This window comes from Drosophila sulfurigaster, chromosome 2R, assembly GCF_023558435.1.
Source record: "Drosophila sulfurigaster albostrigata strain 15112-1811.04 chromosome 2R, ASM2355843v2, whole genome shotgun sequence".
Lineage (NCBI taxonomy): Eukaryota > Metazoa > Arthropoda > Insecta > Diptera > Drosophilidae > Drosophila > Drosophila sulfurigaster.
In genome coordinates, this window is record NC_084882.1 from 7,783,175 (window position 1) to 7,797,783 (window position 14,609).

Consider the following 14,609-nt stretch of genomic DNA (forward strand, 5'->3'; position numbering starts at 1 on the left):
ACAAGTTTACAGCGGCTGAAATCAAAAAATAAAACCGCACTAATTAAAAATCATTTGGCAGACAAATTGAATTGCAATCAAAATCCAATTGCGAATTGTTTGACGAAATATTTTTAATTAATGTAACAAAGAAAAACATTGCTCTGTTTTTGGTTTTTTTTTAAGTAAACGTAATTCTAGTAGTTGTGTTTATTTGTGCTCTCTTCTCTGTTCATGTTACACGAAACCTTATGAAATACTGTTTATGGAAGTTCATTGACTTCCAGCTGATTGTTGCAATTTAGCTTCTGTATGTTAGTTGTCAGTTGTAGCTCAGTACTTAGCACAAACTGTGCGACGCCTGTGCTTAAATCTTCTTGACCACGGGCGGTGCCTCCGGTGTGTTGTTCAATCGGGTGAAATGCGGCCACGTGGATATCTCGTGGAACAGTTGGCCGCCAGGACACTCGGTATCGCGCACCTGCTTGTGGCCCAGCAACTTGTACGCGGGATCAATGTAACCCTGGGCTACGCCAAATGCTATAAGATCCTTGGTGGCGTGCAACATGCGTTCTGGTGGTAGCTCAGCTATAAGGAAGGAAATATAAAAGTTAGGATCTGATTCAATAGTTGGCATCGTATCTTAAACTCACTTCTCCAATCTCCGATAAGGACAATTCCCACACTCTTGTCATTGTATTTGGGCGCATGAGCTCCCACCACATTGAATCCACGTCCTGTGTAGATCATGCCATCGCCTCCAATGCCAAAGCTATAGCCAATGTCATTCCATCCGCGATCCTCCTGATGAAAGTCCTGAATGTCACGCATGCTGCGCATACAGTCCGGCGTGGTGTAGCATGCGGCTGGTATATACGAGTGGTGTATGATGACATAGGGCGCGGGTCCGGTGAAATAGTCCACCTGCTTGGGCATGCGGGCACCCCAATCGGCCCTCGACAGCAGTCGGGCACTGTGTGGCCCACCCTCCGTTGCGGCTTGCTGCATGTGCTGGGTGTAACCTGAAAAGGTAAATGTGAGAACAGAAATTGACCATCAGTTGAATGTTTTGGCTACATGCTGCTGCTAGTGTTGTTGTTGTTGTTCTGGTGGTTGTTGTTGTTGTTGCCTTTGCTGTTGCGGCTGCTGTTTGTTTGCCTGGCCAATAAACAGGCAACCAACGTACCACGTTTATTTACAATTTTCGCACTTTTTTGCTTGTGTGTGTGATGTGTATACGCTATGTGTGTCAGTGTGTGTACGAGTTGTATTGCGATATGTCACTGTGTGTGGCCAAAGTTTGTTAGCATTAATTGCATCAGTCTGTTTGACTTTTACTTTATCGAGTCTCTTGATTTTTTAGCGTGGGTCGCGTATTGCCTTCCGTGTTAGTCGCGCGAATTCCATTGATAAATTATTGAATGGATTCCCCGGCTTACGGCTACTCGCTGGTGGTTTTGTGGTAGTGTTCCCCCAACGAGGTGAGAAATCGCAATGATATCGAACGCCAAATGCCAGGCGGCGGAACGTTTCATAAAAATTCCCCCGCACACGACAAATGAGACGCACTCAGCACTAACGAGGCAGACTGAGAAAGAATGAGACAAAGAGTGTGAAAGAAAGAGAGAGAGAGAGCGAGAAATGACCAAACAAAACAGGCTGCTGATGAATGCCTCTGAAAACGGGTTGATCTCAACGAACTATCGACGATTTAAATAGTATATTTGCGTATCTCTCTCTCTATTACTCTATTACTCTATTACTCTCATTATTTGCAACGTTGTTTGCTTCTTTGGCAAACGTGTCAATTAATGAACCGGCCTCAAATCATATGAAATATGCATGAAGTTTGTTGAGCGATTTGTTTTGTTTACTGAATCGTTCAATACGCTCAAGAGTGACGTGAATGTTTGTGACATTGTACAGCTGTTTAATTTGGAATTTGACAATCTTGTTTCTTATGCTCTTTCGCAGGTATATTGAGTATTATAAAGATTATAATTATATGATTATAATTATAAACTAAAAAAAGCAATCAAGTCGATTAGATTGCATTATTTTATATCAACTATTTCTATATTTAATATTTATTTATTTAATATTTATTTAGAATACTTTCAAATTATTGCGATAGTTAAAAAAAACATTCGTATTAGCATTAAATTCCCTACTTACGATTGGAGGTTAATATTTATAAAATGGAATTTCATAAGAAATAATCTTTAGCAAAAGCGAAATGCATTTTTTTAATAATTGTCTGGCACTAAGGGAATAAACTAAATTGTGAAATTCAAGTATTGTCAGAAACATATCGAAATCTTACTATGGGAAACACATGTTTCATCAATTGATAGTACTTGATACTTTGAATTGTCATGCATCTAATCTATTAGAATTACTTTCAAGTGTGTACTTAATTACTATCTCATGTCGACTGTCTTGCATAGACATACAGAACTGTTTCCCAAGACTCATAGATAACTATTGTTGAATGAAAGGAATGTGCAACTTTTATCGCTTTAGTGGGTCACTTAATAATTGTTGAAATGAAATTAAGTTCTGAAGTGGTGAAACGAAACCGTTTACGTATTAGAATGTTAGAGTGTGCCGGGTGCGTCTATAAGCCAATCTCTGTTAATTTTCACAAGTAATGATGAGTCAGCTTTAAGCTTCGCAAATATATAAAATATTTGAATATTAAACAGTGAAGGCAACAGGTGCTATCATCTATCAGTTGCCCGTTTCACAGTTACCTATTGACAGTGATGTCTATTGCCCCAAAGCGGCGGCCTTCGAAGTTAACTTTCTGGTATCCGCCCCAGTCATAAATGCAAATGCTTCACCAAAAACTATTTCATTCAAAATTCGTTTAATGTGTGTGAGTCGCTCTCTCTCTTTACTCTTCGGGCTGTGTGTTGGTGTGTGTGTGTGCCTGTCTGGGGGAAATACTTGTGGAATGAACTGAAGGAGAGGAGAGTGCGAAACTTTAACAGCATCCATTTGGAATGTTTACCAAGGCGTCGCACCCGCAGCAGCTCGTCCCGAACCGGCATTTATATGCATATGCAAAGTTGGAGCGGAAAACGCGAGTTTGGAAATGGCAGCTGGAAAATGGGGAAGTGAAAGTTGAGGTGTGGAAGTGGGGAGCTGTTTGCGGAGCTCTTGCTCGACCTGATGCCTGAGCACTTGACTAAGTTAATAGCAGCAGTTTCTAATTAAAATTTGGAGAGCAAAACATTTTTGTTGGCGCCTGTACATTTGCACCTACATATATATATACACCCAAGAATATCCCGACTCTGGACTACATACACATACATATATGTATGCATATATAGTGGCAAATACGGGAGCTGGAGCTGGAGTTATAGTTGGGAGCTGGGAATGGGAATGGGAATGGAAATGGTAATGGGATCGTCTATTGGCAGCGCGTGCTTGAATAATAAACAGAGCGTGCTTGGGGGCGTGGTCGCCGGGCTGCTGTCAAATCATTTGGTGTATAATTTATGCCTTTTGCTTTTTAGTGTTACATGTTAATTACGATTATACTCGTGCACTTACTGTTACCGTTACCGTTAAGCCACCCGGGATCTCCTAACGCATACAGAAAACTAAACACGACAAACTTAAATTTAACACCTCTCACCACGCATTTCCTTAATCGTTTGCCCTAATTACGCGGCCTAATAAAGTAAACATTAAACTCGTTGTGCTAATCAATGTTGCAAACTGTTGCCACACAAACACACTCTATATGTAAAAAGAGAGACAGAGAGAGAGAGAGACATAACGTTGCAAACTATTTAATAATATATACTAGGATGAAGTTTAATAACTGAAGGGATGTGCCTCGTATTTCATAGGAAAATAGCGAAAAGTAATTTGACGTTGTGCATAAAATTGACTTGTGCATGGGTGAGAAGAGAAGAGGAGGGTCGTCAAAAGTGCGCCTAGTGATGGGTTCATTGACTGCCTCGATAATGCGATAAGGTTTAACAGGCCACGTTTATAATTGAAGTATTCAATTTATTCAATTTTGCAAAGCGTCGCGCCCAACCACCCTTCACTAATTGTTTGTTTTTAATCAAGCAAAGCATATAAAATATGCTATTTATTCACACACGCAAACTGGCACAACATACACATAAACTCTTTGGTACCTGTAAGCATATTATATGAGCATACTCATTAAGCAAATATTGTTTATAGTACGGAATATTCCAAATTAAGTCACGCTCACTTGGAAACAAAAAATGTGACAAAAACGAGCAACAACAACAAAATATGAGCAAAAAGAAAAATATTATATTTATTCTGACAAAGTGTGCATACTCTTGCAAGCAAAATAATTTTAAGTTTATTTTTTTTACTATTTATTATTGCAAAACAAGGAAGAAAATCAAAATGAAATTATATATGGCTATTAGAAATGGTATTTAAATTAGATGTGGTATTTGTCAACCCATATCAAAGTTAAAAAAAATACTTATGGGGATTATTCATCAAACTTTTCTAGAAAGCTTTTCTAATTGCAAATATTGCATAATTATAAATTAATAAACGTAGAGCAGTGCAAAATGATTGCAAAATTTTATAATTAAACTCCTTTTTTCCAGTGAAATGCAGTTCGATACTATTTAAGTTTTTGTTAGAGTATTCAGAAATTAATACATTATTGTGCATGGCATAAAAATCCCTCTCTGACTGTCAATGAATTTGTGCTCTCAAATTAAATTTTTGTTAAATGGGAGTAATTAAATTTGCGTGAAATTTGCAGCATAAATTCTCTTGGAATGTGTGTGCATATTTAACAGTGTAGTGCACAAGGTGTTATATAGTATACGAATAATTATCTCTTCGGTTGTATCTGCTATTCAGTTACAGGGTGTTCTGGAAATGAGTTTAATCGACGTGACAGGCGCTCAGAGCTTGCCGATAAGAAACTCAGAGGCACAGTCAAAAGCTTTGGTATATTGCTATTTGGGTGTTGGATGTTTGTGCCATAAGTATGCGGTGTTTCTGTGTTTTATTGTGTATAGTATTTCAGGGGCAGGCTGATAAGACTGCGCTCAGAACACTTACCCATCATAGATAGCAAAAGTAATCCCAGTGCTGTCATGCTTGCAGGTGGTGCGAGTATTTTGATGACTTTAGGAACTTTTTGTTTTTGCACGTAATTTCTATTACTATTCTATTTTCTAAATTGTACCGTATCTTTTTTTTTTAGGAACTTTGTTTTGTTTTAATTTTAATTTGAATTTCAATGTATGTTGGCAAGAATTGTGCGAAATTTTGAATGATCTTGAGGTCAGTTTTCACATGCTGAATTTCCAGAGCATTCCTTGCCACAGTATTTTTCGGCGCTTTCCTTTTGGTTCGTATTGACGCAGCTCAGAAACGCGAATGATTGGATGGCATAAGGGCGCTACGATGTTTATAGACCGAGCACAGATTTATTTATATTTATTTCTTATGTTTTCGTGTTAGTTTTATTTTTAGTTAAATTTTGCACCAGCGCTGTCGACGTCAGCGTCGCTGTCGTTGTCTGCGCGCAATGCCAAACAATTTCTATATCGCATGGAATTTATTACCAAGTCTCGACTGCGACGCCAACGCCTCCGCCAGCGTCGACGGCGACGTCAACACCGACGCTAGCGCTAACGTCGCTGGCGCCTCGTCGAATCATTCGATTCGCTCTTTGACTCTCCGCAACGCTCACTTCCGCTCCGCGTAGCTCTGTTGCTCAATTGTCGATCGGCTCTCAAACTGCTGATAATTTTGTTATCAACCTGAGGGAGATGTCTCTTTTTGTCTCTTTTCGCTAATTAAGTATTAATCGCATTTAATTACAGTTTGAAAAGCTGCGAATCGAGTCTGCTTTGTGTGAATTACACGAAAATGTGCAAATTTATCGACCTCTTTTGAACCGCTTGTGCCTGCGGTTTGCCGATTGACGGTACTTTTTATTTGCAATACGTTACGGGTACTTTTTTTCAGCTGCTACTGCTGCTGCTCTTTTGTTCGGCCCTTTCTGATCGGACAGTGCTGATTATTGTCAACCCATTTAACGGTGACTTGGCAGAAAAAGTGATATCAACCTTAACCTGAGAGTGAACTTTGAAGCGCTTTCCCTTGGCTAATTGCGAATGTATCGTGACGCATGCTCACATAGTAGGTTTGTTTGTGATATCACACGTTAGATAAATTAAGTCAATTGCAATAATTGCCTATCATTGTGTTCTAGGTCATTTAGTTTTGGGCTTGCGTGATATGGTTATATCGGTCACTCGGTTTTTTGATAAGACTTTCCAGCAGTCATGGCCGTAACGCAAGCTTTGAAGAGCCATTTAAAACATGTGTCGCTGGCCATGTTGCTTATGCAACGCTTTAAACACGAAAGTCAAATAGATGTCTCAGATCTTATGAATATAAAACAGCTTAGTTAAAGCAACTCGACCTTTTCCTTTTATAGCATCATCATCGTTGCTGATTAGGCAAATTGTTGTGACGATTTCAATTCACAGAAAAATTTGTTTTCCATATAAGTTCATGTTGTTTATTTGTTCTATTGTGATTTCCCAGAAGATCTTATCAATCGATGACCTTTTGGATATTAAATTATTTATTGACCTATCAGCTAACTTAATGCATCTCTGCCTTGTTTTATCCCCCTTCTCCCCCCGTTCTCCGCTTAAGCGCTTCTTTTCTTATGTTTCCATTTATTATTTATTTGCCTTTTTTTCTTATTTGTTACCATGTGGTCTTTTGAGGGGATGTCCCTGGTTACTTTGTAGGGGAAGTACACGGCAAAAACATCTGGTAAATTGCTTTAGTCAATGCGTTGAGGTTTGATAGACGAATTAGCAGGGTTATTATACATTATATTTTCTTAGTTAGGGTATTTTAGTGTTCTCAATCGACTTGTAACATTTCAACTGACTTTATAAAATACGAACTTTCTCATTCCGTGACGCACATAAAATAAAAATATCACATTAACATAATTTAAATTGGCTTCAAAAAAAGCTTTGCCAAATATTTGACGTGTGTGACCTTAAGTTCTTTGGAAACTCTCTCGAAACTTGTTATACTGGCTTACGAGGCAATATATGACAGATACAGGCGTATCAAAGTGTTAAATCACTGAAAAACTGATTGCTTCATAAACAATTATATTTTTTTCAATGATTTACTGCGGGCTGTAGTTATCACAATATTATATTATTAGTGTATAATTGCTTCGTTTAGAAGGGGTGTACGATGAGCAGGTTACGAGTATTTAGATTGTGTGTAATTTTAACGATATATTCAACAAACGAAAAACAAGACAAGACACACAGATAAATCTGGATGGTTGGGGGATTACCGCAGCACCCAGATGGCCGTAATTTCATCAAAGGAAATTCAAGTCGTTTGCCAGCCAATATTTTGGATGTGTTTATGTGGCAAGGTAAACACGCAAGCCTTACCACCACAGCCCCCCTCCTTTCATCCACCGGCGTTCTCAAAATATATTTATTTATTTAATTTTGAAAAGGGGAAATTTTTCGAGTGCTCTCGCATTAGACACATGGAATAGTTCAAATAGTTGAATTGTTGGCACGGCACTTACCACAAATTATACTTTGTTGTTCTCGTTGATGTTGCTCATATTGTTGTTGTTTCTGTTGCTGTGTGGCGTCTACAGCGGTAACTACGTCACATGGTTTTGGCATTGGCTCTGCTGTTGCCACTAAGGTCACAGTCGACCCACATCCAGACCGCTCGTCGCCCATGTCGTGCCGATGTCGTTAACAAGCAAAACAATTGTGAAAACCGCTAACAACGAAGTGAAGCGAAGTCCAACTGAAGTCGATGCCAGTGTCGAAGTCAAAGCCGAAGCAGTTATAGTGCCTCTGATTAATTCCTGTGCGTTTCCAACCCACACCACCCACACTGCAATTAAATGGGGCATGTGTCCATCTCTATTAAGCTGGTCGCCTTAAATTCGGAGATAATTGAGACAAAAGGAAAATAAAAAGAGGCGTCACACGATTCACAGTCTCAGTAAATTAAGAAAAAACAGTTAATTACAGACTTTTTTTTTGTTGAATAAAAGAAATTGCATGGAAAGAAGTGTAGCTCGCAGTCTGCTGTTAAGTTATATACTATACGTATATTTCAACTCAATTCATAACTGAAACCAGCTTAAAACTTGGCAGTGCAATAAAATTCATTTTATTGCAGTTCAAGTTGTATTTAGTATTCTAAAAACAAGTTCTAGAGGAAAAATACTCAAAGCCAAAGCAAAGCAAACATAATTAAGCTCAGAAATCGATGCGCAGTAGAGTATTCGGGGGTACGACTTTGCTAGCGATATCAATTCTTAAAGAAGTTTTTTTTTGTTATTTTTTTAATTTACCATTCAACTGTCCGCTAATCGCACATCTTATCAGGGTATTAAGTGCTATGTTTGCTAACTGCCGCCTGGCACGCTCTTTTTCGGAGTTCGCGTCGAGTATAGAAAGAAATCACATTGTTTTTAGGGTATTCACCGCAAGGTGAGGGTATTATTATCTGTGTTATGCGTCCGTTAGATAATGACAAGCAGCGGCGTGTATTACAATTAGCAAAAGTAATTGCAAATTATTTGTTCAAGCAGGCGCTTCCTTTGCCTTTGCCATTGCCTTTGCCTTTGCCTTCAACTTTACCTTGCGTTTGCGGTATGCTTTCGATTATAACACTCTGGAGAGTCCAGTTTGCAGTTGCGAACTTAATTAATGGACAACACAGGCACAGACTGTTTGCTGTGTGGTATCAACAGCTCGCCCATCTGCTAATGCCTTGTATATGTATATCATTTGGACAGCCGGCTGCAGGAAAAGTTTTGTCAGGAACAACTCATCAGTTGGCGCTCTCTCAGTCGCTTATATCATTGCCAGGACGGATTAGTTACGGTTGCTGGTTGCCTTTTGGGTTAACGGGATCGGGAATGGGAGTGGGAATGGGAGTGGGAATGGGAATGGAGCTTGTGGTAGGAATTGTGGATGCGTCTTGTTTCTCCTATCTTGATGGCTGGGCGGCTTTGGCTTCACGACACGCACATGCCATATATTAAGGCATACATAAAATGACAAACGATTTGCGTTGCGCGTAAATTGAAAAGCGCTGAGCCTGTGAGATTGCAGCAGCAGGAGGTAGAACCAAGGCAAGCAGAGGCACCAGCCGAGGCATGTGGCATGCGGCATGCGGCATGAAGCATGAGGCATGAGGCAGCCAGTAACAGTTGGTGCTTGCTATATAGGGAGGCTGCTGCTGTTGGCAGATCTGGCGACAGCAGCGACTTTTGCTTGTTTGTTTGGCTGTTTGTTATTGCTGCCTGAATGTGTCTGCATGTCTCGCTGTCTAGATGTCCTCTCCTTCCCCTTCCCACCGAGCTGCTGCCAGGAGCCAGGAGGCGCCTCCCCCTCGCGCTTAGCATGGCTGAATGCCAAAACTTTGGCAAAGTATTCAAATTAAAATTTCAATTAAGGAAGTGAATTTGTGTGCCGAAAGTGTATTAAGTCTATTAGGGCGGCATCTTGGCATTTGAGCTGTTCCTCCTTCTCCTACTCCATCTCCTCCCGCATCTCATTCTCCTTGAGTTCGATTGAAATGTGGGTGCATACGTGTGTGTGTGTGTGTTTGTGGGTGTGAGTGTTGTGTGTGCTTGTGGTAGTGGCACGCCCAATGTTCGCACCGTTGCTTGATTTATTGCCAAAGTTTTGTCAGTCACATGACATAAGAAGTACTTTGTGGAATATATTTTGCACCCACATTGTGAATTTTGAATAAGCCGACACATTGCGGTGCGTGGCGCTTTGTGAGTGGTGAGCGGAGTGGCAGAGTGGCTGGTATCATGCCTTTGGGGGGGGGCATTATTAATAATGTAATCAATTTGTAAACAATTTGGCATATATCAATGCGCTTCGTGCTGCTCATAAATCTCTCACAAAATTAGCAATGCCGCCATCCACGCAACGCCAGCGCCAATTTGCATCTCGATTCCGGGGAATGGCTGGCCCTAAAGCGTGAGCAGCAGCCAGCTCCCTACAGAACCATAACCAGAACAAGAACAACACAGAGAGCAGAGCGAGAACTGTGGACGGCAACGCACATCGGCCTCTGACATATTGCAACGGGTCACGGTGATGGATGGACGGTTGGAATGGACAGTTGCCTCTATCTAAAACTGAAACAGAAACTGCTAAAACGGGTGGCGGCGGGTGGCGGTGGCAGACACAGAGGGAGTGAGGATGGGCACGTTATGTTGCTGCATGCCACATTTGCCGAGCAACAGATTTCGCCATGTTGTTCCCCTGCAAGTTTTGCGAGCCGTTTGGAGTTTGGGGCATGGGTTTGGTTTAGAGAGCTCGTCGGTTGGTGGTTACGTTAGTTGGTTGCCCGGTTCGTTGCTTCCGTTGCGTCTGTTTGCTGCCTGCCTGCCTGCCTGCTCGCTTGGCAGTTAGTGACAGCTGCTGCAAGGCAGAGCGAACAAAAAAATATATACCGGAAAGAGTGGAATTTCTAATTTCTACAAGTCTGAAATTTGGTGTCCTCTTCTCTAGACTACACACACGAGTAGCTTACACAGAGATTACAAAATTCTCGGCGTTTGCAAGCCACAAATATCTCAATTGTGTGTGTTCTGCATGGAACCCTTAAAACAGGTTATAACAATCTAATTGAATACACAAATTTATGTATAAGCGATTAAATCGTACAGCAACTGTTTTGATTCTTACTGCTTCTAATAATAAATACTAAATATTAACACATTCTCGGGTAATTTTTCATAGCTGCAGACTTGTGAATTTACTTGTTGAATGATTCAATGTTTTGTTATTGAATGCCAAGCAAGCCTTTGACTAGGCTTCGTTTGCTCTCTCAATGTATTCTTAAATAAATAAATATTACTACTCAACAATTCTCTACGTGTGTGTGTGTGTGTGGCATGGTAAATTCTCAATCAGAGCATTCAGACGGCAAATTGAAGTTAGTGTCTGTTTTTTTTTCGTTTTGTTTTTGTATTCCCATCTTGCCTTGCTTTACTTTGCCGAGTTCGCGGTGTGTCAAGCACGAGTGGTCTCTGGTGGTTGAGCACTCGGTGCGTTGTCCGCTTTGTTGGTGAACTCAAAGTTAACTTGTCATTCAACTGCTCATATTTTTACACTTTCATTTATTTTGTTCCCCCGGTTTTTATTTTGCAGAAATGTCGGCGAGGTTGAATCATCAGCATGCAGCGTACGCCTGGCGTCGAGAACAGGAGAATAATCGAGTGCAGGCGACGCATCAGGTGAATCGCTACTATGGGCACTGGGGTCAGGTCACGTCGCGCTTTGAGAACTGGACCAACAAGGAGTACTATGATAATGCCGACAAGAGAATGCAGCACAAAAAGAACCAACAGCAAAAGGATCAGGAGCTCGCTGAGCGTCGCTCTAAGCTTCGCAAGTTACTGGACAGCGACACTGAGGCCTTTGAGTTGGAGCTGGGAGGCAGGCGAGGACAGCGACATGCCTCTGGCGATCTAAAGACTTTGGAGCGCATCAATCAATCGCTTAAGGAGCAGGAACAACTGAAGCGCAAACTGGAAATGGAGGCTAAACTCTATGGCCGCTGGCGTCATGGCGTGGACGATGAGAAGCTGTTGTACAAATCCAAGTCGGACAACGAAGTGCTGGCCAAGCTCAACTGGCTGGACAAGCAGATCGAGCAGCAGCAACAACGTGAGCAGCAGGAAGCGTTGAGCGCAGAGCGGCAGCTGCAGTTGCAGCAGGAGATCAATCGCACAGAGCAGGCACAAAAGGAGCGACAGTTGATTCGAGAGCAGGAAATCAAGGACATTCGTGCACTGCAGGAGACTCATGTGTCGGAGCTGAAGCAGCGACAGGAGCAGGCTGACAAGCTCAAGGAGGAGGAGCAACACTTTCGCCTATTCCTCACCGAACTGGAGAAGGAGAAGCAGCTGCTGGAGGAGAGCACAGCCATGATGCTGCACCGTCCCGACGTGTCGCAGGCCTACAATTTGAAGAAGATTAAAATCTTCATTAGGAATCGCAGCGATGCAGTTCGCAAGCAGATTACACTATGCATCAATCTTCTAGAGCGCATGGTAAAGTATGCGGTTAAGACCGAAGAGCTGAAGCAGCAACTCGACAAGTGCAAGGAGCAACTCCAGCTGGAGTTGGTGGCCTACAATCAAATCGAGGCAATGTACGAGTCCGAGGCAAAGAGCAATCTGCAACGATGCGAGGAGAATTGGCGTGAACAGCATCTGGAGCGCTTTAGTCAGATCAACAGGATCATCGAGCAGGAGCAGCAGCTGTTGAGCGACATGTTGCGTGAGAATGTGACAGAGCAGCAGTCGCTGATTGAATTGCGCAGCACACATTTGTCTGGCATCGAGCAGACCACCAAGCAGCTGGAGCAGCTTAACAAGGAGCAGGAACTGATGTCACCACGCCAGTCCGAGTCATCAAATCTGATGTTAAATCAAGTGGCGTCGACTGCTTCAGTTGATCTGTGTGATTCCGTCGATCAGCTGGTGCCCAAGGTGTCGGACTCATTCACCAATCTAAATCTAGATGTTTGGGAGAATATGCCGCCAGCACGAGGTGGAATCGATTCGCCACGCCTCAGCAACACACGCTCCATGAATGTGGTCACATCAAAGACGGCAATGCCACCGAAGTTTGCACGCAAACGCGTTGCTTGGACTTAGAGTCAAAATTGTATTCAAGTTTATAGAGTTTAATTAATCAATGTTGTAACTGTGGTTGTTATTGTGTGTATCTCGATGTGCGTGTGAATATGCTTTCTCCCCTCTCTGTCTCTCTCTCTCTCTCTCTACACACATTATCCCTTTCTCTCTCTTCAACACTCTTCAATAGACGATAATCAATAATAAATTATGTTCATATGATAATAAACAACGAAATAGTATTCCCAAAGAGACTTAATTGTCAAATCACAATATTTATTTCAAATGTTTTCAATTTATTCAACAAACTAATTAAAATCTATTTTATGTCTATTTAAATCATTAAAATTTTTAAAATATTTGCAATTTGTAATCAATATATTATATTAAATCTAAATTTATAGTGATTTGTTTATGTATTTTACTTGTATATCCAACAAACCTAAAGATCCTTTCAAATATATTTTTAATATGAAGTGCAAATGAAAACTAATAAATTATGTATGTACAGTAAATACTCACAAATTTTCTTTTAAAGGTAATTTTAATTTCGGAAAAGCTTAATTTTTTTTTTTCAGAAAGAAACAGAGCGTTAGAAAAAAAGTAAGACAAGTTGATTTGAGTGCAGCAATAATAAGTGTTATTATTCTATATTTTATAGTCTCTGAGATAGGTTTTCATATACTTTATGGGGTTGAACCTGCTCTGTATATACCCTATGGGTAGCGAGTAAAAAATTTAAGATGTCTCGCTTAAAAAGTTACAATAGTTGTACAAAAATAATTCAAATCTTAATAATTCACGTTAAAAACCTAAATCTAGTTCCTGGAAGCTTTTGATGTAAATGGAAACCACCTAGAAATGTTTGAGACAGGAAACACAATTGTAAAGTGCAGTGTCCAATTCATTTCAATGTAGACTCTACGTCAAGATTGCGAATGATCTAATCTGATTGAATATTCAACATGACCCAATTATTCACAAATTAACATCCATCCCTTGTGTGCTAGACTCTCACTTAGGTTATTGAATTTATGGATTACTGGCTACCAACTAAGTAATAATCAAAATGCACATAAATTTGCATTAAGTGGTTGCAATTACTTCACCTGAATCTGAGTCAGCTGCAGCTAAAGAAAGAGCAGAGGGTGGAAGACGAAGTGGGGGATAAGGACAAGATTTCATTATGAAATGAAACTGGGGCACAAACAGAAGTCCATCATCATCAGCTAGTCAATCTCTCAGTTCATTCCGTTGCCATTTGTAGAGTGCAGCCAAATAGTATCAGCAATCATTTTCAGAGCATTTCCAAATCGTTTCAGTCGATTTAATAATAATAATATTATATTATATACAAGGAGAAACAGTTGAGGGAAAAGATGTGCCAAATATAGCCTCGGCCATGTAGCGACTTTGATTAAATTTCTTTGAGTGTTTGGGGCACCAAATGCAATTTCATTTGCACTAATGGCTGCTGTTGCTGCCGTTTGCCGCCGCTGCTGCCGTCGCTACAGTTGCTGTTGTGCAACGTCCGGTTCGCTTCGCTGCTAGCAACAATGCAAAACACACAGCGCTGCAGAAGCGGCGGAAAAAACAGAGCGAAAAGTGCAGAAAAAAGCGATTGTTAAATTGAATTAAAACCAACAAGAAATACAACAAAAAAAAGCGTCCAACAAAAACGAAGGCAAAACGCAACGCAACGCAAACATTGCTGAGAAGCATCCAACTGCCGGCCATGCGGAAGGTATGTATATCATGCGGAGAAGGAGCACTCTCTGCCCTTCCACCCCCCTAGTCTATCAAGAGATTTGGACGTGCTGGTGTTGCAATCGCAATTACACTTGCCCCACTAACGAGGTTTGCCTGAATCGCGCGGAGATTTTCCTCACTTTATGCGAGGGAATTGTCA

At 40.9% G+C, this 14,609-nt stretch overlaps 2 protein-coding genes across 7 annotated transcripts in view; one reads left to right on the plus strand and one right to left on the minus strand.

Annotated features, from left to right (window-relative positions):
* The window catches only part of LOC133839441 (trichoplein keratin filament-binding protein), a 29,528-nt gene extending 16,753 nt beyond the window's left edge, over positions 1-12,775 (plus strand). Inside the window, exons 1-2 of one of the 3 annotated variants that reach the window (XM_062271011.1) lie at positions 10,835-10,992; positions 11,208-12,775. In XM_062271011.1, the coding sequence (XP_062126995.1) occupies positions 11,210-12,721 (1,512 nt within the window). In that variant the 5' untranslated portion in view covers positions 10,835-10,992; positions 11,208-11,209 and the 3' untranslated portion in view covers positions 12,722-12,775. Of the gene's footprint in view, positions 1-10,834; positions 11,105-11,207 lie in introns of those variants that run through there. The other 2 variants (XM_062271012.1, XM_062271010.1) reach the window with 2 other exon arrangements.
* On the minus strand, positions 154-7,812 carry LOC133839443 (peptidoglycan-recognition protein LB). Of its 4 annotated transcripts, none has more exons than XM_062271014.1 (3): positions 7,592-7,812; positions 633-1,001; positions 154-567 (listed from the first exon to the last, which is right to left on the minus strand). In XM_062271014.1, exons 1-3 carry the CDS (start codon positions 7,752-7,754, stop codon positions 347-349), a joined length of 753 nt encoding a protein of 250 aa, XP_062126998.1. In that variant the 5' UTR covers positions 7,755-7,812; the 3' UTR covers positions 154-346. The 4 variants fall into 4 exon arrangements, with proteins under 4 accessions (XP_062126998.1, XP_062127002.1, XP_062126999.1 ...); XM_062271018.1 differs by lacking the exon at positions 7,592-7,812 and adding an exon at positions 1,318-1,460 and having other exon boundaries at positions 156-567; XM_062271015.1 differs by lacking the exon at positions 7,592-7,812 and adding an exon at positions 5,062-5,530 and having other exon boundaries at positions 157-567.
* Positions 12,776-14,609: the final 1,834 nt, after the last annotated feature.